General features: G+C 40.9%; 4 protein-coding genes and 1 non-coding gene across 6 annotated transcripts; 4 read left to right on the forward strand and 1 right to left on the reverse strand.

Moving 5' to 3' along the window:
* Positions 1–2,725: 2,725 nt before the first annotated feature.
* On the reverse strand, positions 2,726–7,711 carry LOC137934418 (homeobox-leucine zipper protein ROC3-like). The gene is made up of 12 exons (XM_068778735.1): positions 7,685–7,711; positions 7,086–7,325; positions 6,834–6,993; positions 6,605–6,722; positions 6,046–6,234; positions 5,110–5,571; positions 4,929–5,030; positions 4,630–4,839; positions 4,370–4,538; positions 4,013–4,281; positions 3,835–3,930; positions 2,726–3,716 (listed from the first exon to the last, which is right to left on the reverse strand). The coding sequence occupies exons 2-12, from the start codon at positions 7,243–7,245 to the stop codon at positions 3,303–3,305; spliced, it is 2,349 nt and encodes a 782-aa protein (XP_068634836.1). The 5' UTR covers positions 7,246–7,325; positions 7,685–7,711; the 3' UTR covers positions 2,726–3,302.
* Positions 7,712–13,067: 5,356 nt separating this feature from the next.
* Positions 13,068–17,545, forward strand: LOC137934876 (probable plastid-lipid-associated protein 3, chloroplastic). Its single transcript, XM_068779434.1, has 3 exons — positions 13,068–13,804; positions 16,824–17,019; positions 17,146–17,545. Exons 1-3 carry the CDS (start codon positions 13,215–13,217, stop codon positions 17,473–17,475), a joined length of 1,116 nt encoding a protein of 371 aa, XP_068635535.1. The 5' UTR covers positions 13,068–13,214; the 3' UTR covers positions 17,476–17,545.
* A 441-nt stretch (positions 17,546–17,986) lies between these two features.
* Positions 17,987–18,103, forward strand: LOC137935592 (U5 spliceosomal RNA). Its single transcript, XR_011109292.1, has one exon. It is a non-coding gene; the product is annotated as a U5 spliceosomal RNA (small nuclear RNA).
* On the forward strand, positions 17,999–19,994 carry LOC137934918 (tRNA-splicing endonuclease subunit Sen2-1-like). Of its 2 annotated transcripts, none has more exons than XM_068779508.1 (3): positions 17,999–18,284; positions 18,431–18,493; positions 19,084–19,994. In XM_068779508.1, exon 3 carries the CDS (start codon positions 19,163–19,165, stop codon positions 19,898–19,900), a length of 738 nt encoding a protein of 245 aa, XP_068635609.1. In that variant the 5' UTR covers positions 17,999–18,284; positions 18,431–18,493; positions 19,084–19,162; the 3' UTR covers positions 19,901–19,994. The 2 variants fall into 2 exon arrangements, with proteins under 2 accessions (XP_068635609.1, XP_068635610.1); XM_068779509.1 differs by having other exon boundaries at positions 19,154–19,994.
* A 2,406-nt stretch (positions 19,995–22,400) lies between these two features.
* Positions 22,401–24,013, forward strand: LOC137934795 (probable calcium-binding protein CML18). Its single transcript, XM_068779326.1, has one exon. The coding sequence runs from the start codon at positions 23,113–23,115 to the stop codon at positions 23,611–23,613; it is 501 nt and encodes a 166-aa protein (XP_068635427.1). The 5' UTR covers positions 22,401–23,112; the 3' UTR covers positions 23,614–24,013.
* Positions 24,014–24,251: the final 238 nt, after the last annotated feature.

Here is a 24,251-nt window from a genome sequence, read left to right on the forward strand (position 1 = left end):
TAGGATAGTGACGATGATAAAGTAAAATGGTCTCCTTCTAATATAATGATCATGACATCATAACAAAAATATATTTTCTTGCTTTTTTAGTTTTATAGTTTCTCTCTGATTTTCACTAACGAGAGCCTCTGTATTTTGTTTTTCTTTTCCGCATCCCGTTTGCTTGAAAGAAAAGGGCAATGGAGTTCTGAATCGCTGATTCTTAATTGTCGGGGTGTTAGGCAATCGCAGAACACAAGAAAACACAGATACAAATACAGTCCAGACCTCTCCCACTCACCAGACAAGCTTTCTCTTGAATTTTCAGGAAACCTGTAATGCGAGGATGCTCGCCATCTGTTTGTCTAAATGCGCCTAAAGTATGCTGCTGATGTATTCCTTGGCTTTAACATGGCTAAAAGCTTTGCCTTGCCTGATTATGCTTGGAGCCCTGCAAAGAGACGAGAAACAGCTTAACGAGAAGTTGAACACGGAGTCCCCAGAAAACAGGCGCGTACTGATTCGGTCTGTTATCAAGAGGACAGCTTTGGATGCATAGACCCACACAGGAGTTCACTGAAAACAGTAAAAGAGATCATGGGTAGAGCTTAGAAGAATCTTCTTTTTTCACTGCAAGTAAAACGTCTACTGGGGCTATTTTGAATTTTGTAGATTGAATGAGTCTTGGGACTGGCCAAGAGAATCTTAAACTGGAATTGAAGACTGAGACGATGACTGTAGCCAGTAGTTGTCGAGAAGCGATGGCTGAAACTAGGTTTTCATGTCTATTACTAATGTGTGAATAAGATTAGTCCGTGAATGGGACCGTTTTCGTTCAACTGGTTTCAGAGGACCCCATCTTGTCGTTACCTTGGTGTTTATAGTGATCAAGCTGAGAAACTCGAATAGTGTGGGCACGTTTTGTTGAAAGGAAGACGTAAGGGTGAGAAAGCCTCTACTCACCTTTGTGTTTTTTTTTTTTTTTTTTTTTTGCGTGTTCACTCTTGTTTTCTGCATTTTCAACAATGACAAAGACCTGTAAAGCTTCTTTACTGAATTCAACATTGATAGGATAAATCTTACTTTGACATTTTCAGACCTCTAAAGATGTCATAAAAATGTTATCAAACACAGATTGGATTGGTTGAACCAGGTTCAGTAATACCCCTTCTCTCATCCAGGTTTGTTAATTCACAACTTTGCAGAGTTGGTAAAAATTGGTTGACCTGGTTTTAGTGTTTCCACCAGCAAACCGGATTGGATCACAGATGACTAAGAAATAACATTTTCAACTGTTTGAAGATAAATATTTTCCAAAGTAGAGAGAAATCTTTAAAAGGTCAATCTAAAGTAGGTCCCTTTGCTTTGTCTCTGTTATATTCAAAAGGGAAAACATGAATAAAAGAGTAACAGCTTTCTTTTCCGATTCTAATTGCAGCCTAACTTTGACTGGAATAGGGATGTTGATGGCCTGATGGGTGATGGTCTGCCTCTTGAAATGATAAGACAGAAACTCCCGGTGGATGGGGATTCCAGTGGAACACCTTTTAACCAGGTGAAAGTGATAACACCCATGTGCTCTTTGTGTCCCATTTTTGAATTCAGTATTGTTTTCTGCCCTTTCTATTCAATTCTATGTCATAAACATCTATGATCTGTTGCTCCTTTTTTGCTTTTCTAATCAAATAACTTTAAAGGCAGGTAGGGAAAGAGGAAATGTTTAATTACTGGATAAGAAGCCTATTTGTCATCCATGTGCTCCAGCTTCTTTGTTTATCGGGTGAGTATCCTATGCTATATTGAGCACTTTTATTAAAGATTGGTCGAGACGGGTTGAAGTACTGCAAAGCGAAGAGCAATAGTGGTTCATCTCTGTCAAGATTCATTGAAACAGTAAATTCCCCGTGCCTTTCAACCAAAGGCACCTAATTTTATTGGCATGAGTTGTCTCCCAAGATAAATCAGAAGAGGAAATCCTCTGATTATTCTCCAAGAGATTACAGGAGGAAATCCTATAATATAAGTAATCGATTATGTATAAATCCCGTAAGCAGTAAAGTGTAGAGGGTATTTAATATATGAGTGAAAGAAGATTTTTTACGGTAAAGTTTGACATGGTATCAAAGCGGGTGAACTCTTTCGGCCGATGCTAGGAGGAAACTCCACTGAGACCTTGGTCTTCCTGTCTTGTAAACTATAAAGTGTAAAGGGAATTCAATATACTAATGCAAGAAGATTTTTTTCTGTAATATTTGACATGATATCAGAGCCGGAAAATTCTTTAAGCAACAACATTGGGAGAAAACTCTCTGTAATATTTGACATGGTATCAGAGTTAGCTGTTGGATGAGTTGGAGTTATCTTGAACTCCAATTTTAATTCTAATTCTTATCTTTATCTCTATCGGATCAGATTTTACATAAAATGGTATAATTTGAACTGTTTAAAAATATAATATAAAAAAAATGATCCGAAAAATTTTAATTAAAAAATGGAGAAGGAATTATTGTCAGTGGCCACTGTGAGAGAGTGAGAAGCTACACTGGGCTCTCATCCCTTTTAATGAACATTCCTAACATGGAACTGAGCACGAAGAATAAGAACAAAAACGTAAGCCATAAGGAGTTGCATCTACTCCGCATCGAAGAGATCACCTACCACTACATCCTCCATCACTCTCGCCTGCACATTCCATCTAATGCTGCAGCCATGCAAAAGGACGGCAGATCGCCCCAGCCACCCAGAAAAGGAAACCAGCAATTAATATCATAACAGTTCTTCTTCACTACGGAACAAAAAAGTTTGAAAAAAAAATCCGAAAACATTGCAAACCAGAGACATGTCATAGGCAGAAGAAAGTCAATACCCGAACCAACACCCTTGCTGCCTGGTGAGGCCACCACCATTGCTCTTGTTGGCCCTACCAGGCAGCAAGGAGTGTACCTGGTGCGCTCTTGACTCCCTCCACTCTCCCCCTTACGTTTCCTTCTTCTACTATTTTCATGGTAATACAGACTGAAAAACTGATGTCAAACCTACAACAAACTCCATTATTTCCTACATGACTAACCGTGGCTCGTCTTTTTGCTGCTGCTGTGAATTACCCACAACATCCACTCCCTTCTGAAATGACAAAAACACCATTGAAGCAAGACCACTTTCTTTCTTCTGCTCTCACAGGGATGGCAATTCTTTGTCTTGCTTCACAGGTGTTTTAGTCACTGGGGGCTGCTTAATGTCGAAAAGTTGGGTTGTCAGTTGGAGAAGACATGAGGTAACTGTCGATGCAGAGGGTAATTCAACCGTTGCTGCTACTTTTTTGTTCAGTGACCGAGCCCTCTGGCGAGCTCGGAAGCACTGTCTCCATTGCTGCTGCCGCTTAGAGCTGCAGTGATTTGGCGAACTGTGTTGCATACGTGGTTGTTCATGGCGTTAACACTGGATAGATTGAGTTTTGCAGATGGAACTGCACTCGCCAGGACCTGGAGGCCAACAGTCAAAAGACACCCCGAAGAGAATCCATTTCCCTCCGAGGTTGGGTTACTATCATTGTTTGGCCCAGCCGGAAGGATCACAAAGCCATGCGGAAGCAGCGGAATGTATGACGGATCATCGCCGCTCATTGCAACCTGGACTGCGTCGACATCAACAGCTGCATAAACAACTAGGCTGCCGGAAGGGTCAGTGCAGCTCTCCTGTAGCATCAGTTCTACATTCTGGGAGGAGTTGCTCGCCGCCTGCACACCATGGATTTCACAAGTTAAATGCAACCATTCTGAATCTAAAAACTCAGCATCAAATTGATGAGATTAAATGAAATTGAAAAGAATAAAGGTTTTTATTAACAATATTTACATTTACACGCAGAAGTGAAATACAGTTCCCTGGATGAGATCCATTTGCAATATGAGCCACCTCATGTAGTGAATTCCCATTTGATAGAACATCCAGCTGCAGACCAAAGCCATGAATTAGAATAAAAGCTAATGACATCCGATCAAACAAAACAGAATGAACAAACCAGATGAATCACCTGAGATCTCCTCCGCTCATCCCTCAATAGATCAAAGACTTGACTCGGAGAATATGGCAGCATAGTGGTGGAGACCGCAGTCAGAATAACCCCATGGGGTTGGCCGGGCTCTACATTTTTCCTGGTAGTGATTCTCAAGGTCTCATTAGCTGAATCAGAGAGAGCTGTCCATGACTGACCGTCAGAGGAGCTGATGTTAACACAGAATGTCCTAATCATTCTCTGGGCCAGCTTCATCATATTCCTTCTTGCTTCTGGAGAGGGAATAACTGCAAGTTCAACAGTAAACGATTGAGGTTATGCTGCTGCAGATGCATTTCTGGAAGCAACAACTCTTTAAATATTATCTGTAAGTACCTCCAAGGTCGGATATGTTTCTGGCCATCAGGCTAGCAAGTCTTTCACACTGGCGTTGCAGGACTGCCAGCCATCGTTGAGCCCCAAATGCCATTCCGCTGCTAAGAAAATGATCGAACACCTGATGAACTGGCTTATCCTCTACCTCAACGTGTTCCAGCCATGTCACCTGTACATGATCAAAGCCACTGAAATATTCAGAGATTAAATTTATACAAACAAGGACAAGAAACGATCGTCATTGTAACGATTGACCTTACCCTCGAATACCCATTGGGCATATCTTGTATAATGCAGCCAGATGGCCTTCTCCTGAATCTAGGAAAAGAACCTTGAAGACCCTCATGGAAGCCATCAACAGGAAAATCAACGATGGCCCAGGTGCCCTCAACATTTTGCTGGCAATACCGGAGGAAGTAAGCTTCCCGGGTGGGCAGCAACGGCGAAAGAACCTGCAGCTCTGCATGCATCTGCCCAGAAGTTGACATTAGTCACAGGTCGAATATAATCAAATGTACCAAACATCCTCAATCAAATGACATCAAGGTGAGATCGTTACCAGTTGCAGAGAGCCATTTCCATGACCAGAGACACCAGTAGTTATGATTTGGATGGTCTTTGCTCTTGAAATAATCGAAGGGAACATCTCCATCCACTTGTTCTGTCAAACAGCAGATTGTCATATTGTCAGCGATTTCAGATTGATAGGAAAAAATCTAAGATTTGATCAAAATACTTACAGCATCCAAGAAGGCGTCAACCAAGGTAATACTGTTCATTATAACAACAGCGCTGTCCCGACTGGCTTCGGTCTTCAAGTCCATTTGCTGCTTTAGATTCAAGGGCCAATGAAACATCCTTTTGTATTCTTCAACATCAAGCATCTCCTTGTTCCCACTCCCACTTCTGACCCAAAGAGCCTCATTCGTGCTACACATCCTCACCAGCTCATCCACCGCCGCCATTGCCAGGTCCAGCGCCAGGGGCTTCTCGTGCTCCAAAAGTCCCCCGGAAAAATGAGGATTATCAGACACAGAGGAAGTGGGGATTATCTCAGTGCAAGTAGGCAGCGGCTCGTGGAAGTTCCTGCTGTAGATATTCATGTCAAGATCCAAAGAGGGTAGCATCATCGGAGGCGCCGGACTGATTACAGACAGCGGCCGACTGGTGTAACGCCCTGCCATGCAGGAGAGACGCTCGAGCTGCAAACCCATAATTTACAGAAGACATGAGTTGTAACTCTAAAGCTATGTTAATTTCTTCCATGAACAAGCATCAGCAAAGAGCTTCCATCGAAGCCATGTGCATGCACGTAGTGAAGCTAGAACAAACCCAGGTACTTGCACCATTAATACCATTGTTTACCAAGTACAAAACAGGAAAAAAAAAAAGAGATAACAGAAGGAGGCCCAGCTCCTTCGAAGGGTTACTGGATAGAAATAAATACAGCCGCGGAAAAGGGAGGTTCTATACTGTCCGCCATTCCCGAAAGCTTCGACCAGAGAGGTAAATGTCAACAGCTGGAATCAGCTGTCTCACCCAAGCCTCTCTTAATTATCATCGTCTCCGATCCAACTCCCACATGTGCGAAACCAGTACACGTGGGAGCTTTGACTGCTCGAAAACCGCAGAAAAGGCCGTCTACGACGCGTAAAGCAATTAAACCCAGCGGATACCTCTTCTTTGAGGCGAGCGTTCTCCAGGCGAAGATGCTGCTCGTCGAATGACATCTCGCCGAGCATCGCCGGACCACCGCAACTGGGGCAGATCAAGTTCCGTATAGCCGCCTGCAGCCGATAGTTCTCCGTCTTCAAGCCATCGTTCTCCGCCCTCAGCATCACATTGTCCGCCCGGTCTTGTTGCGCCTTCCGTTCCCAAATCCCAACCAAAAACCCAGGACACAAAATCAGTTCAAAAGCGAGAAAAATTCTGAAATCAATCGAAAAGACGAAGTTTCGGACGGAAAAGATTGTAATCGTTTGCATGGGCTGAAGGCGATCAGGCCGGGCAAATGGTAGCAAAAAGCGCGTGGTGCGTAGGATACGCAATTACCGAAGGGACGTTTTGGGTACTTGCACAAAACGTCACGCAAAGCAGGAAATCATGATCCTAAAAAATAGTGCCTCTGCTGCATGAAGAGGAGATATTATGAGCACCAACCAACCCACGCGCATTTTAGCCATGTGCCCCCACCCGCCTTCAACGTTGGAGTAAAGCGGCGAGGAGGTGCACCACCTTCATCTGGGTCCGGCGGTTCTGAAACCAAAACTTCACTTGCCGGGGCTTCAGCCCGAGTTCTTGACTCAGTTTGAGCCGCTGCTTGTCGTCTGGATGCGGACATTCTTTAAACAACCTGATCAGACAAATCTCTGCCAGCTTAATTAAACAACGAAGGATCGATTGTTTTTAACACAGGGGCATGACAAGGAATAATTGCAGAAAAAGGGAGAGGAAGAGAGATTACCCTTCCATTTCTTGAATCTGCCGCGCTGTGTGCCTGTGATAACGCTTCTTCTTGGGCTGCTGCTCGTTTTCCTGCTCGTCTGCCGATACTCCTTCAGTCTGCCCGCCGCTGCCGGACCGGCTCTCGATTTCCTCTTCTTTACCTTTGATTAATCCCACGTCTTCTTCGTTCGAAGACAGATAAGCACTGTTACTCAACCGTGACGCGGTGATAATTTTCTAACAGTGACAAGCATAGATGTAATGAACTCACCGGACTGATGAAATTGCATGTTGGCCATGAAGTTAAGGTTGGGGGGACTTCTGATTGGTGAAGAAAAGAGATGATCGGAGGAAACTATGTTTCCCACTCCCATAGATGACAAAACCTGGCAATCTCCATACATTCTTGCTACCGCCGGAGAAATTAACATAAAAACGAGGAGAAGGTAAAAGCAGAACGAGAGCTTCAACTCTTCTGCTATACTTCGCTCGCCCACCACGCCCAACCTGCCTAAAATTTCCCAAAACCAAAAAATGGGGGAAAAAACGAAAAAGAATCATCAGAAGTCAGTGAATGCAACTCTTATAAGCTCCAGAAGGGAACAGATTAAGCACAAAAGTAACAAACTAAAAGAAATAAAAAGGAAAAACCCAAAAAGAATCAGCGAATGTTAACTCTCACAAGCCGCAGACATGAACGGACTAAACAAAAAACGAAACGAAAGTACCCACAAGACAAGAACAGAAACTTCGAATTAAGCGTGCACCGAAATGTTCCAAAAACCTCGCCGTGAAATCCAAAACCCAGATCGAAATTGGGACAAGGAAAAACAAAAATCAAGTTCAAAGAAAAAAAATCGCTTCCCTTACCTTTTCTCACAAGAGTTAAACCTCGAAGTAAACTGAAAAAACGACGAGAGAACGGAGGGAGCAGGAAGAAGAGGGAGAGCAGAAACGAGAGAAACTAACCGGGGTTTAAGAGAATCGAGGGAGAAGAATAAATAGAGGCGCCGGTTGGCAGTGGAATGGGAGAGAAGAGGGAAGAGAAGGGGTGAAAAATGAAAATTGCCGTGGGGTGGATTCTCTCTTCGGAGCTCCGACCGACCTTAGTTATCTCCCTCTCAGTGGTTTTCTCTCACAGTAACATCTTCTTCCCATCTCTCTCGCCTCGCCATTACTCGAACCGTACGGGGTAAATGAGGACTTTAACTCCCCTCGACAGAAACCGATCGCTCTCGAGTTAATTCCGTAGTCCCTCGTAAACCGCCACGTGTCATTTTCGAACGCCCGGAGAGGGAAGCGTTGGCGTTACCATACTCCTCAAGTCAACCCTTTCTCCGCTCCCTCTACACCCTCAGGAGCATACAAATATCTGCCCCCGCGCGGCCAAAAGTCCTCGATTTGGAGGTAGCGGAGTAGAGATTGGTATGATCCGCTGGAGTTACGTGCTATCTAGCTGGACTTTAGCCTGTTCGCGAGCATCAGTTTTACCGGTTTTCAGCTGACTTGTTGACTCTCCTTTGACTCTAACGTAGGTCTCTTGATGTGAAGAGACAGAGATTTTGTCATTATCTCTAGGTTCGGGGGCTTATTTGTCCTTTCCTGTGAGCCAAGAAATTGAGATCTCTTTGATGCCGCAGATTTCGCCTCCTACGGTTCAGATTCACCTCTGCGCTGGCGATGGCGATTGCTTTCAATTGGGCCGATATGGAAAAGCGTTTCGGTTTTTTTTTTGTGTATTTTTTTTCATTTTATTCGTAATTGGGTCGATTTTAAAGAGTTTCGGTTTTTTACTTAATTCTCACCCGATTTGGAAAAACATGGAGGGGAAGAAACCGGAGAGAGCGTGTTTCCTCTTTTGTGTCTCCATATTTGGTATAATTTTCGGTCCTATGTGCACCATACATTCACAATCCTGACTCGGATCTAACTCAGCCATAGTGAAACTCAAAAGTCAAAGCCAAAGTCCAAAAGTTGAGTTGATGTATTAACTTATTTTGTTCCATTTATACACCATTTTTACAACCTTAATAAATCGAACCGGCCACTCGAAAATCCGAGTTAGCTCAGTAAATCACCAAAACCATGCCCTAAACCTAGAAAATTTGTTATATTTATAAGATTACAACAAGTGTCGTAGCATTTATAACTCTTCAGCTACGTTTATTTCTATCAGGTATCTTACTCTTGACTGAAAGAGGTTTATAGGCATTAGTGAGGCTCTTATTGACTAAAAGAGTAAGTGCAGAGTTTTCTATAAGATATCTGAGTTTATGATGAAGGAAGACTGGAAGGGGCATGGTTCTATTAAGGTAGAGCTGCTGCAAATTATGAAGAACATGCATTTAGCTTTCAGGTTAAAACATTTGAAAGACAATGCTGTCATTGATTTCATTTAAGAGCAAATGCTAGGTGGTCATGGAAACACATGAAATGAATGCTGAGTGAGTATTGGGATCAATTACATGGATGAAAAAACACTATAAATGACCTAAGTTTAAGTTTACTTTGGTACCATCTTACCTAAATTTGAATGCAAATGATCTCTCTCTTTCAGGGCTCCACTCAACCAATCAAAAAAAAAATGATAATCACAATGGACAAAAAAATGATAATTATGCAGCTGCATTAAGTGAATGTCTGTTCAAAAAGAGGTCTAATTGAGAATGAGCCTCAAGACTTCTCAAGAACAAAGCGAATTTGATTTAAAACATAAGTAAATATTTGAGACATCAAGGGTCTGTTTGGAACCCAATAAAATGAGAATTTGACCATTATTATTTTTAAAAATAGTTAATAATTTTTTTTATCATTATATCATTTTCATTAATTATTTTTTAAAATAATAATAATCAAATTCTTATTTTATTTTCTTTTCTAGGGTTCCAAACAAACCCTAAGGCCCTAAGGTTCCAAACAAAAAATAACAATGACCCTTTTTGTAACAATTGAGAAGAAAAATACTTTTCCATTTTTATGTTCAAAGAAAACACGAGAAATGAAAAAAAGAAAAAAAACCCTCTCCCCCTACCACCACCACCATCACCAGCACCAGCACCACCCACCCCACAAAGACACATTGCTGCAAGCCTTTTACATGGGAAAAAAGGTGGACCAGTGAGAGAGGGGTGATCCTATGGTATAGTTAGGGGACCAAGGGAGGGGAGGACGCCACTGATCTCACCCCTGGGGGGCAAATAACCGGAGAAAATAGGCAGGAAGACAGAAGTCAGATGAGATTAGGGAGGGCCTTAGAAAGTAGATTATTATGATAACAAAAAGGATTTAATCCATGGTCCTTTCCCAGGCTACTTTCATACTAAGATTGTTATCACTAAGCTTTACATTTTTCTAGCAATACTTAAATGATTGAACATAGGACTAATAAATATTTATTGTGTTTCCCATTCCATAACCCCAGCTTTTGAGGTCAAACCAGATCGATACAGTACACTGATGTAGCAGCTTCTTGTCCAATATGTCAGACTGGTCGGGCAAACCTGATGTCAAGAACATTAAACAGCACGAGTCATTAATAGATTAAGAACAAGCATTTCCAGTCTATTCTCCTTTCCTGTAGAGTTCATGGGTTTGGGACCAGAACGTAGACAGGATCAACAGAAAGGTTGATCAGTGCCTTCATTTCAAAAGATGAATCGGTTCATTCCATATAAAACTTTCCCAACCGGGACAGCTATCTGGTAGAAAAGAAAACAGAGATGGTCTCAGCATCTTAGAACGCGTCATCCACCAATACAACTCCTGCCCACTTACCTCATTAACAGTTCATCTTAAATCAGCTTGGACCAGAGACTGCAAGGCTGAGGCACGACCATTCAAGCACTCCTCCCCGTAGCTGATACCTATTGGGAGGTCAATAATCTCAGGGGTCTGTGCTGTAGTACCCTGTCACTCACAATGGGTGACGGGGATGGATAATGAATTTGCATGAAATTGGCATCCCTGGAGAAGCAGAAACTCAATAAAAGCTCCAGGTTAATGGGTCAAGATTCAAACTCGGTACGCCACACGAATGGAGGATTTCGAAAGCTTCGAGTTACTTCCGTCATCTACTCTCTAGGACTGCAATATATAAAACCACAGAAAGCTGGCATATTTGGCGATGCAAGAGTCACTCACGTACAGTGGGGAATTTAAACAAACTCCTTGTCTGTGGACCACTCTGTGTGTAGGCTGCACGCGTTCATTTTCCTCAACAAATGGGACATCAAAGTGTTTGACCAAGATCGACCAAATAATTATAAACCTGGGCCCTCGACTTTGATACCCATTGCTTCTGTTGCAGAGATCCCGCTGAGAGAGAATAAGAGAATTGACCAGAGGCCAAGGCCAGGAGGTGCATGATAAGTGAAAATTTGATGAAAACGCGTTCCGCGAAGTACAGGGATAAATGCCACACGCGGGTTGAATTACTGTACCCATCAACCATTCGTGGGGATTGACATTTGACTATTGCTGGCAATGGAAACTGCTCCTTTCTGCATTTCCCATCCACGACAGTTGAAAATTATCTCTCGTTTAAGGCTCTATGAAAGATATGCCTTGCTGGTATCTGGATCAGCGACCTCTGGGCAGGGGGGGAGACCGAATTGAGTGTTCGCTTTCTCACCCACCAAAATCAGCATCCCTTTGCACCCTTTTGCAGATGGATCGTAAAGTCGAAACTAATGCAATTGCATCAAAAGGGACCTGAGTTCATAATATATAAATGTAGGGAGACGGAAACAGTGGAGTGGCTCACCATCATAGATTCATTGTCTGCTTGCCATCTACAGTCATGTACAAGCAATCAGATGAGATTATGATTGAAGATATATAATAAGTTAGCTGACGGCACTGAAGGAGGATCAAATATCTGTATTCCGATCCTGCTCATCTATGATTTTAATTTTAATTTCTCTTCTTTTTTTTCATTTTAACTTTCTTGTTTGTTATAGTGTGGACTTGTTGAGTGGGAAAAAAAATTCTCACATTGAAAAATAAAAAATAAAGGTTAATGAATTATAACGTTGAGTAATAGGTCTCCTAAGTGGCTAGTTATTTTGGGATGAAACCAATATTTTTAGATTAACTAACGAAAGATGATTGAGCATATTATGCCAATGCTTTACATTTGGATTAATTGTTGCTACAACTGTCAAAATTGAAGAGTCGATGAAGCACAATGATAAAAAAAAACTCACTTAAGAGTACCAATAAAAAACACCCATATATAAAAAAGAACGAACCTAAGTAATGCAACTAAGAGGTTGGTATAAAAGGGTAAAAAAGACTAAAAAAATGATGGTTGAAGAAAGGTAATCGAGCAAAAGGGTTATAGGGGATGAATGGAAGAAACAATAACCACCACGATAATAAGACGAAGACTATTACGGTAAGCCTGATATAACTTAACAAACCAGTTAGATCAAGTATGACCTCAAGGGAATTTCTGGGGGGTGACCAAAACTTTTAGTTGACAATGTGGAAGATATGCACTATGAAGACAAGCAAGCCAATACTAGAAAGGAGACTTCAAGCTAAATTGTCTCGTGCACTTGCACACAATGGGGTTTTTGTTACAACTAGGTTACATGGTGGAAATTTCTGATATTATGGTTTGACCTAGACATATGTTACCATTATTAAGTCTATTGCATTCAACAAACTATACTCATCGATACATAATCAAATTTAAAGGGAGAACACAACCTAATTCTTAATTTTAATGTTACCACAAAAATTGTAATATTCACTATCCAACACCACATCATGAAACATCCATAGAACAAATACAACCTTATTTTTTCGGGTATTGATGTTTACATTCATGTAAAATATTTTCACTTATCTCACTTAACATTCATCCACAGTTGTGACCTCCCCATAAGTAATACAGTGTTAGTTACATACAAGATACTAAAATGAATGTTTCACATTCAAAGTAGTCAATCCACACAATGAAAGCAAAATACAAATGCCATACCAACATTCAAGAGAAGAGAAGAAAAAGGAATGAATATTGGGCGTCAAATGGCGACCAAAGAGAGGGAAGAACATGGAATATAAAAAAGAATAGGGAGGGGAAAGGAGGAGATTCAAAGAGTTGGATCAATGAGGGAAAGTTTGAGTTTGTTTGCTTTTTTTTTTTTTTTTTTCTTTCAATCAAACTAAATTAAAAGGGTACTTTCTTTAGAAGATCAATAAATGGTAAATGTGTTAGTCTTGTTAGTGATACGGGAACAAGGTTCAACGCTTGCCGACGGCGCTCGCGGGCTTCTGTCTTCTGTTTTTTTTATGTTTTTCTGACATCCATGAAGTAAGAACAAAGAACAGTCGATTCTCAGTAACAGTCGCTGACGATCGAAGAAGCGTTGTTCCTCACATTCGTGCAAAAGAAATGACTTCCTTACGTCTCTCTTCACACCCTTCTCTCCTTCAAGGCCCTAAAAACCTCCGTCTACTTTCTGCTCCAAATTCCTCACTCTCCTTCGCTTCCATCGCTTCAAATTCCCGAATTCGATTGCCTTCTCTTAAAATTACATACGCCATCTCCGATGAGGAACCCGCTAAAGATCCAACTATCGGCCACAACTTTTCTGGGAATGTGTCTGAAGAAAACGTCGACGAGGATTCTGAGGCTTCTACCCGAATTACAGACGAATGGGGGGAAGAAGTGGACATTGGAGAAGAAATCGGAAATGCCGGTCCGAAGATTGCAGCGACGGATCCGCCCGAGTATGAAGACGAGTGGGGAGAAGAGAAGGGAAGTGGGGACTATTTGTCGGGGAACGAGACTGCGTCAGGTGATAAGAACGGGGATCTGAAGCGCTGTCTTGTGGATTCTTTTTACGGAACGGAGTTGGGTTTGCGCGCTTCAGTTGAAACGAGAGCGGAGATTGTGGAACTCATTAAGCAGTTGGAGGCTGTCAATCCCACACCTGCGCCTACTCAGGTTGCGGGGCCTCTTGATGGAACTTGGATACTTGTGTAAGTTTCTTTCTCTGTGTATGTTTTCGGAGAGCTCTCTTTTGAAATGATCAAATTCTTAAGTTTCAAAAAATAAAAAAAATATCAAATTCTTGTATTTTGCATATGCTGTTTTTTTTTATTATGTTAGCTTTTGTAATTAATTTTCAGAACCTGAAAGATGCTATCTTTCTGAACATTCCACTTGTTGGGTTCTGTTGTCACTGCAAGAAACCTTAAAGATGCTATCTTTCATGTTGGGTTCTTTTTTCAGAACCTAAAAGATTCTTTCATGCTGGGTTTTGTTGTCTCTGCGGGACTATGAGTGCTTGATCCCAAAGTATTCCAACTTTTTTCTGTTGATTACCTTAAAAGTTTCCCTAGTAAACTTTGCTTATGTAATTCATTTTAAGTGACACGTTGTTGTCCTCATTAATGGATTTTGCATCTAACGTCTGGGGACATCTGGATAAATAAATATTGGAAGGGGCAAGTAAACATATATGAAGTGAGGTTCTTTAGAAAATGGAAGATACTGCAGAAACAAAGAACTAAGACTATTAATTTTAGATAAGCCGAATTATTTCATTATTGATGTGCTGCTGCCCTTTTTCTACTTCCGGTGCTTCTGAGATTCGCTAGCAACTGGTTGGAGGCTTCATTGAGACTGCTATCATTATTTCTAACAGTGGCCTCTAAGAGCTTTTGCTATTAGAATCTAAAGACATTGGACATTAGGCAAAGTTACCCTGCTCTTTCCACCTGCCTGCTTGCTTGCTCTCACTGTTCAAAAGTGAGAGAAAGTATTCTTCTTGAGATTTTCCCTCTAACTAGATGTCAAGAACCGGTCATCTATGATTCATACCCATTATATTTTGTGTTCAGCTTGTCTTTAGGATTTGAAATTGTTGAAGAGCAGATATGGAAGAGTCTACCATGACTCTCACAATAAAATGTCTCAAAAGATTAGAATTAATATGGTAGAGTCTTACAGGAGTCTCAAAGGATGAGGTCTCATAGAAGAGTCTCAATTAAATGTGTTTTAGTTATGTTAGTCTTCTATTTATGTTCAGTTGTTTAATTATGCTAGGATTTATCATTAGTGTTAGACTTTGGGTGTAATTGGGACAAGGGTAGTTTAATTGTCATTGGATTCTATTTATTTTCTCTATTATAAATAGAGGCTCATTGGACTCAAATTACATCAAGTCAATGAAGTTTTTCACTTTTCTAAAAATTCATCACAAACATTTAAAATTCGAGTCTCCTATCCAAATTTTTTTTGCATTTGAAATTGTTTAGCCTTTTCTGTGATGATTAATATGAAAGAGATAACTATGTTATATAACACATTTCTGAAGATACTTTCAAGCAGAGATTTCCTTTGACTTTGACTTCAGGGAATCTCTGCCCTGATAGGAGACAAATAGATACTTTTAGGGTCGTGTTTTGAAAACCCATCCCCACCCCATGAACCTGACTTGAAATCTGTTCCCGCAAAAACCTGCAATGGGTTTGGAAATCCAACCCCATCTCTACCCTACGACGAGTTTCTCCATGGAAGAGTTTTAGGATAGGTTCACAAGGTGGGGATGAAAATAATAAATTATGAAACTACACAAAACCTATAATAATTGGTTGTAAAAAATCCATGCATATCATTGAAACGACTTCTAACAACAAAAATAATAAAAAAAATCCCTTTTGTCTTGTAAATTTCTATATCATTCTTAATATACTCTATGGGTTCAGTTTGGGGCAGGGATTCAAAAACCCGTCTCGCCGTATATCTGCCTCGGCAAGACCCCATCCCCTCAAAAATTGGTTGAGTGTGGTCAAGTTCCCTGTTTAACCCAACACATGCCCACCCCTTGGCACTTTTGGTGTAATGAAGGTAGCGAAATCACTTTCTACTGGCTCTAGCAGCTGTAAGTTGGCAGTTGCTAGAGCTTCCTATTGATTTTATAAAATACTCTTGAGTCACTAATGCTGCATAGGTCTTAAATCCTGTTATGTACATTTGCAAACCTGTTTCTAAGTCCAAAATTTGAAAATCTGGCTGTTGCCTTGTGCTTCCACCTGTCAGACCAGGTGATACTTGAAGTTGAGTCTAGCATGTTATTCATACCTTTTCCACTGTTATATTTAGAAATCCTTGAAAATGATGGTGAAATAATTTTGGGAATAAATGCCTTTAGTTGTCTAATATAAGTTCTGCCATTGCTTCAGAAAATTAAGGCAAGTACCTGTACTTGAAGTAGTTGCTTTGTTGAGGATTAGGTGTAACCCACTGACAGATTACCTGCAAAACAAGGTTATATCCTGTTAACAACTGTTTGAAAATCTCTAGTATCTCAATGCAGGAGATTTGAGTCAGTTCCCACATCCCCAAAACAGCTCAACCATGTCACTTCAATGTCTCTTTTGGTGCTGATTGTTGTCTCGAAAAGAAGTCTTGATATGGTTAGAGTCCAGCACATGTAGAGGAGGTCTTGTCTTGGCAAGACTGCTTTCTTCACTGTTAGAGGTTTATCAACTGATAGTTAGCCCAAGAAATGTGTCAAGCGATTCAGTTATTCAAACCTTGTTGGATCAATTTTTGTTCTTTCAATCCCCGTAGCCTTCTTGATGGAGGAGAAGTGGTATTAAACAACCTGCCTGTCCTCCCCTTTTAACAAATAGGAGGTAATGTGATATCAATGGGATTAACACAGGCCATAATTCTTCTGTCCTCAAGGAGCCCACTTCAATGACTCATATCAAGTTAAAGAAGCATATAGAAGTTGCAATTTTTTATTTTATTTAATAATTCGTGTTTATGGCAACAAAAAGTTCCTAAATGAAATAATCACATTTATTATTCTAGAACAATAGTAATACCATATGTTATTCTATTTTTTACAAATGATTGTAATTCTTGTCAGTGTTTGCTTAGAATTTATACTGCCCCATGTCTTTTTCTCACTCTATATTTAAATTATCTAGGGAGCAAACATTGTTTTTGTAGTTTGTTCTGATCTATCATCTTGAAATATATCAGGTACACAGCATTCTCTGAGCTGTTGCCACTCCTAGCAGCTGGGACATTGCCATTGGTAAAACTTCAAAAGATCACCCAGGAGATTGACACTTCAAGTTCCACCATAGAGAACTCTACTACATTTTCCAGCCCTTTTGCCACCATCTCCTTCAGCACATCTGCTTCCTTTGAAGTTCAAAGCCCTTCAAGAATCCAGGTAGTTCTCATTCTCAGTAAAAACAGGTTTCTGTCCTTGATCAGAAGGCTATAAGGATTTAGTGTTATATTTTAGTTGGTCATTGAAGTTCCTATTTGCACCAAATAACTTGGACAATGGTCACAGGTTCAATTCAAGGAAGGAATTTTTCAGCCTCCAGAGATATCCTCAAGTGTTGATCTACCAGAAAGTGTTGACGTTTTTGGGCAGAAAGTTGAGTTGTCGGCCGTGAATAGTTTGCTCAACCCTCTCCAGGGACTTGTCGCCAGCATTTCTCGAGCAATTTCTGGGCAGCCACCTCTTAGGGTTCCAATTCCTGGCGAAAGGACCCAGTCATGGCTCATCATAACCTACCTAGATGAAGATCTTCGAATCTCTAGGGGAGATGGAGGGTTGTTTGTGCTTGTTAAGGAAGGGAGCCCTATAGTTGAAAAACATCTACTTCATGTATCTTGATATTTGTTTCACAGAACTGTTTGAACCATTATCATTCTTACATGTATACAAAGTCTTTGGGATTGCAAAAAGGAAGTATTAATAGAACCCTATTTCAACCCTGTCTGAGCATTCCCATGAAGTACAATTTTCATTCCTTGAAAATCAGTTTCAGTAGATGGGTCTCTTGCTAATGGAGCCTTACTCTGATCTCTTTAAACAGAGACAATATTCTCGTTAATGATCAGGTTGGGTTCTCCGAGTTGGTTTGCTTTTTCAGACTGGGAGCTTACGAGTTTGATCCCTTAATCGATTGACTTGAATCGACTTCATTCGATACAAAAAACAGCTTTGGCACAAGTTAGATTCGAACAGGTGCAAGTTTTTAGGCTAAAGGCGGACTTTGAACGCAGATATGCAGTGTAAATGGTACAGAAAACCGTAAAGACGATAGTCCCACATAGAGTAACGAGAGAAATATCTCGAACCTCCTGCTAATATAAATTAAGGGAAATATATTGCTTAACCACGGAGCTGCGTGGTGAGCACAGAGCGAACTATTCTTTCGCCTTTTACTAAAGAATACCGTGTGTTCGCCACAAATAGCAGCATACGCCAATTTTTGGAGGGTTGTCTCTTTGGAGATGGCCCTTGACAAATTCAATGAAAAATTCAAATTCCTGATTCGATCAAACAGCAGCGAGGAGGGCTTAGACAGCTCGACTTCTCATCTACATGGTATGGGTTCAGTAAGGCAGCAGCTCTTATAGGTCTTTGGTTTATCCGAGTACGCAGGCGACGGAAGAAAGGTCTTCGGCCATTGGTATGAGGTAAGCATTGTCCCTTTGGATCTGAAGCTCTCTGAAACAGTGAAGTCTTAATGGTGCCTTTTTATATTCTGACTTTTGGTTCTTATTTTCGGCCTTCTCTCTGTTTCCGTGGAGGATTCTTACTGTTTGTGGTATTTTGTGATCAGGATTCTACTCTCAGAGTAATAAACCTAGCTTGGAGAAAGTTTCCGCTGGAGAGGGAAAAGAAGGTAACTTTGGCGACGCAAATGATCCCTCAAAAAGTTGTAATCTTGTCGCTTTTCTGTATTGCCTATGATATATTTAATGGGTTAAGTAAATGCATTAGTGACATTGCTACTGGTTGTTGTTATTCGTTGCTCTCTTTACTATTTTTATTCGACCTAATTCCTTCGGAATTTTCTTTCTTGTAACTGTAAGATGCCTGCTTTTTTACATGGTTTTGTCTTGGATTACTTGTTCAATGTTACAGTCTCATATATCCCAGTACTTTCCCGGGTGATTGTGAGTCATAATTGTTTCTTTGCCTTAAACGTTCTTCCCCGGTGATTTTGGGCTATGGTCTTTGTGTTAAACCGTGACCATGTAGGTATATTTATTGCATCTGTTGCACATTTTGCAATATTGTACAGCAAAATGCACTCTTTTTTGCTTATGCACTTCTGCATAAAACAGTTGGATTGCAATGAGTTTTCTCACCTTCGTATCATTTCTGTATCTCCCTCTATACTGTGAACTTAACTTCCTCTATGTTTACCTTGAAGGTGGTTCTATATTTGATTATTCGCCTGTTCAAATAATTTGTTTTTGCTGATGACAGTTGCTCGTTATCTCAGCAGTTCCAATCTGAATTATCAGTTTACTTATTTACTTGTTTTTCCTACTAAAAGCATACCTGAATGGAGCTGAAGGGACCAAGATGGAAGGGCAAAGATTCAGCATCCATTGCCTCCTCTAATCCCATGTCAGGAATAATTACTAGGCTACAATCTTCTCTATTGCAATCAAAATCACCTGCTTATCTCTGTGGTCTTGATGTGCTTCTTGAAGCTGGACCAGAAGAAACAGATTTACTAAAACGCTCTTGCTTTGGTCAATCAATTGGCACAGCTGAGAAAGATAAACAGTTGTTCCAGTTGGACTTTGAAGAAGCTTTTTACTTGTGTCATGCCTTGAGATGCCTAGAAATATTTGGAGAAGATAAACGACCTATGGATGTGAAAGAAATCTGGGAATTAATGAAATCCAAGAAGAAGATGTTTCCTGGTTTCTATAAGGCCTATTATCATTTGCGAAGGAAGAATTGGGTGGTTCGTGCTGGAGCTCTTTATGGAAGTGATTTTGTGCTTTATCATCATCATCCAGCTCTTGTTCATTCTGGGTATGCTGCAATAGTTTTGACAGAGGGAAATGCAGATGAGAATGCGAGGCTGAGTGTATGGTCTAACTGGGAAGCTTTTGTTCGAGTTTCTGGAACCGTTGCCAAGACATTGTTGGTTATTACCATTAATGACAATGCTAGTGATGCTGCCTTCCCTTTATGTCTGGAAAGTTACACAGTTGAGGAACGTGCAATCACAAGATGGAACCCTGACAAGCACCGTGAAGATCAATCGGTTGCAAAAAATGGTATTTAGCATAATTCTGTTCTCAAACTAATAGAAGAATATATGTTGGACATGTATCCACCCTTTTAATCTCTCGTTGTTAAAGCAATGATCAAATAATGTCTTTCTGTCTTTGAACTAAGATCATTTCAGCTGCTGAAAATCTCTTCTTTCATGTAATTAACTAATACATTTTGTACTACAATCACTTGAAAACTCCAGGCTCATTTTTTGGGTCTCACCCCGTGGGTTGGGGATAGGGTGGGGAAAAACAACACATCAGTTTGGCTTCTCTAAAACACGACCTGTAGGGACGGAGATATAAAGCCGTATAGGAACAGTTTGGGATGCGCTGGGTTTAGGAGATCGAGTTGGAATCGGTCAAGTTTACAGGGACTAGCGGAAATGGGTCGGGTTAAAATCGGGTTTACAGAATGGGAAGGGATGGGTCTATAAAATCGGGTTTACAGAATGGGATGGGATGGGTTTACAAGTACGGGTGGCACCAAGCCGAGCGTGATTTAGATATTTCAAGCCGAATTTTGTCTTGACCCTAAAATTGTTATGAGTTATAACCCAAAAATCTTGATTTAGATATTTCGAGCCGAACCTTGTCTCGAGCCTAAAATTGTTATCGATTTCGAACCGAAAAATTTTGAACCTTGTCTCGAGCCTAAAATTGTTATCGATTTCGAACCGAAAAATTTTGAGCCGAACCTCGTCTCGGGCCTAAAATTGTTATTGAGTTCGAACCCAAAAATTTTAACCAAGTTTGAGCTTTAATATACATTTAAATTTTTTCAAAAAATATATATAAAATAAATTGTATATAAAATTATGTATACATTTTACATAAAATTGGGTATAATTTATATATATAATACATGTATAAGATTAGGCATGACCTCTACTTAAAATTGAGCATAATTTATGTATATAATACCTATATAAAATTTGGTATGATCTCTACTTAAAATTGGGCATAATCTATATACATAATACCTGCATAAACACTTCATAAACATTTTATAAAATTGTCTATTCATTCCATAAACACTCCATGAAATTGTTTATACACTCCATAAAATAGTCTAAACACTCTATACACTGCATAACATTATGAATAAACTCCATACAATAATCAAACACAACAAAAATAAATAAAATATCAATATCAATTTACAATTACCCAAGTAAAAACTATAAATCCTTTAAATAAAATTTTATTACTATTAGTGATTTATTAGAAAATTACAAGAAATATTTTAAATTTTTCTTAGGAAAGCTAAATGTACCTCTTATTGCCTCTAGAGAAATAAATAAAAATTAATAATCAATATAATATATTATTATATTTATCGATACATTTTTAATCAAATAAAATGTCAAACACAAAATTGTAATGAAAATTGCTTCATGCTAAAAGTATTACAACATCAACTGTTAAATACTTATTCAAAAAACATTTTTACAGTTTTCTACCCGATCTTGGCAAGAAAATCTTATTTAGAAAATTATATGATTTTTTAATAAGAATTTTCAATTAGAAAAATATTTACAAAAAATATGAGATACTAATAGTTCATTGAAACTTATTTCTATAAAATGTATTTTTAATTTGTTCAAGAGCTATGAGGAAGGAGAATTTAAGGAATTTACTTTATGATCTCGCACGTGCGAAATCATCTTCGCGCGGGGGAGGGGGAAGATTATTTCTCCCTTGAACTTGGTTCTGGTTTTCCACTGAGATAACGCGGAGGGAAGGGGGTTACGGTGCCGGGGAGAACTTGTCGTCGGGGATGACAGCTGCGATGGCAACGGAAGTAGTAGTGACGGAAACAAAGGCAACGACGAGGAGAGGAAGAAATAGAATGGATGGCCACAGAGGCAGTTGGCGAGCAGCTGTCGACGACGATAGATGTGGCGACTACAACCAACGGGAGGAGTTCGGCGGTGACGAGGGAAGGAAACCACCCCCCCCCCCCTCGCTCATGCTCCTACTCCCGATCCCAATCTCAATCCCAACTCACCTCGAGCTGGTTCGCGAGCCAAAGAACCGAACCTAACTTCAATCGAGCCCCCCCCTCGCTCCTGCTCCCGATCCCAATCCCAATCCCGACTCACCTCCAGCTGGTTCGCGAGCCAAAGAACCAAACCTAACTTCAATCGAGTTCAGTTCATTAATTTAAACAACCAATTTCGGAGCTCGAACTCGAGAGATAATGAATCGAATCGAGCCGGCACTGAGCCAAACTTGAGCCACTCGTGAGCCGGCTCGGTTCGAAGCCACCCCAAGGTTGGTGATAGAATCGATAGAATCGAGGTCAGGTTCAACATTTCAGATTTTTTTGGGCTTGTTTTGGGGTCGGATTTGGACCCGTGTTTAGGTTTCAGGAAACCCGACCCGTATCTAACCCTGGCCTACACGGGGTCCCACCCGTAGTGACCTGCGGAAGGTAGCCCCACAGCGATCAGTTGAAAATTTGACGAAGTCTCCGGTACTATCCAACGCCATGGCGGTCCTCCCCCGCCAATCCTATCAAGGAAGACGTACGTGATTTCCACTCCCTCCGCCTCTCCCGCCGCTCATCCCATCTTGCCTAATATTCTATTTCATTTTTCATAATCTCTATTGGAATAATGCGAGAGCGTTACAGCTTCGGTCCCGTCTGCTGACATAAGTTCGTCGTTGACAACAGGAAAAGGCAAAGAACCAAAAGAAAACGACTCCGTGCCTACGCGGCTTCCCCTGGTTCTCCAGCCAGAGCCTCATTCTTCGTCTTCTTCCGATCGAACTGCGGGTCAGATCCGACAAAGCTGGGTCTCCAGATCCGCAATACGGTGCGAGAAACATCGGGATCTGAACCAGAAGTCGGAGAGAGAGACGAAGGCAGAGAATTAAGGCAGCGCAGCGCTCGACTGGGACAAATCAAGTCTGATTGGATTTTGGATCGGTTTAGATACGAAAAGAGACACTGATCGATCGGCTGATTGATTACGTTGACGAAGCAGAAGAATATTGGTCTGTCTGACGCGCGGTTGTCGTTTGTTCTTAATGAAGAAGAAAGCATGATTTAGATCGCGAGGGAGAAGAAGGAAGCCGGATATTTGCTCATTCTTGACCGTGAGAAGATCGTGTATGGTCTTAGCTCGAGTTTCTTTTTCGTGTTAGCGCTGCGACGACCGATCTGAGGAGGCTGGAGGATCGGTTGAGGTATCGGGTTTCTGTCCGAGAAGGGAAAATGAACGGTAAAGGTAAAGATGAACCGGTAAAACTGGACGACGACCAGATCGTAGAATTACGGGATATTTTTCGGTCGTTCGACCGGAACAACGACGGAAGCCTCACGCAGCTGGAGCTAGGGTCCCTCCTAAGGTCCCTCGGACTCAAACCGAGTCCGACGCAACTCGACGTCTTGATACAGAAGGCAGACACCAACAGCAACGGCCTGATCGAGTTTTCGGAGTTCGTCGGCCTAGTGGCCCCCGATCTCCTCCCCGCCAAATCTCCGTACACGGAAGAGCAGCTCCGACAGCTTTTCCGGCTGTTTGACCGTGACGGAAACGGGTACATCACAGCCGCGGAGTTGGCGCATTCCATGGCTAAACTTGGCCATGCCTTGACAGTGGAGGAACTCACGGGGATGATCAAAGAGGCCGATACAGACGGTGACGGTCGGATCAGTTTCTCGGAATTCGCGCAAGCAATCACCTCGGCCGCTTTCGACAATTCTTGGTCCTGAATTGCTCTAGTTTTCCGGTGCGCTCTTAGCTCTTTAGCTCTTCTCAAACTTTTTTCGTTTTGGTTTCTTCGGTTTTGTGGGCGTTGAGATTTTATTGAATGGGTAAAAATCTCGGCCAAGCATAATCATGACTGCACCTTGTGCCGGAGTTGTTGTCGTGTGTCGTTCGATTTTCGTTTCTGTAAATACTTGTAGAGAAGAAACTTTCCCTTTGAAGACAGAAACAAGAGAAGAAACTTTCGCCTAGCTTCTTGACCTTCCTTTCACTCTTACGAATTTGGCTTGAAACAGGTAGCAGAACTGAGAAAGCAAACGTTGCATTTTTCTGTAATTTTGAAACAATTCCAAAACCTGAACCCTTGGACAATTCATCGTTTTTCCTGCGTTATACCTGCATTTGGACATGAAAAAAAAAATGGAAAAAAAATTAATAACTTGCTCTGAGATGATCAACAATTTCTGAAAGGATAGTTACAGTTGAACTGAACGAAAGGAAGTAATAATGCTTGAGCAAGCAAGAGCTGAGATTGAGAGCAGAAGAATGGAATTCTGTTCTTAATAAGATCCAATAGAAGTAGGATGATGATGAAAACGAAGAATTTACACTTGAAATTATTTCTACGAAAATTATTGCAAAT

Source organism: Aristolochia californica, unplaced genomic scaffold (assembly GCF_029961685.1).
Source record: "Aristolochia californica isolate CCGP_79_NKW_82.1479 unplaced genomic scaffold, dmAriCali1.0.hap1 SCAF_6, whole genome shotgun sequence".
Classification (NCBI taxonomy): Eukaryota; Viridiplantae; Streptophyta; class Magnoliopsida; order Piperales; family Aristolochiaceae; genus Aristolochia; species Aristolochia californica.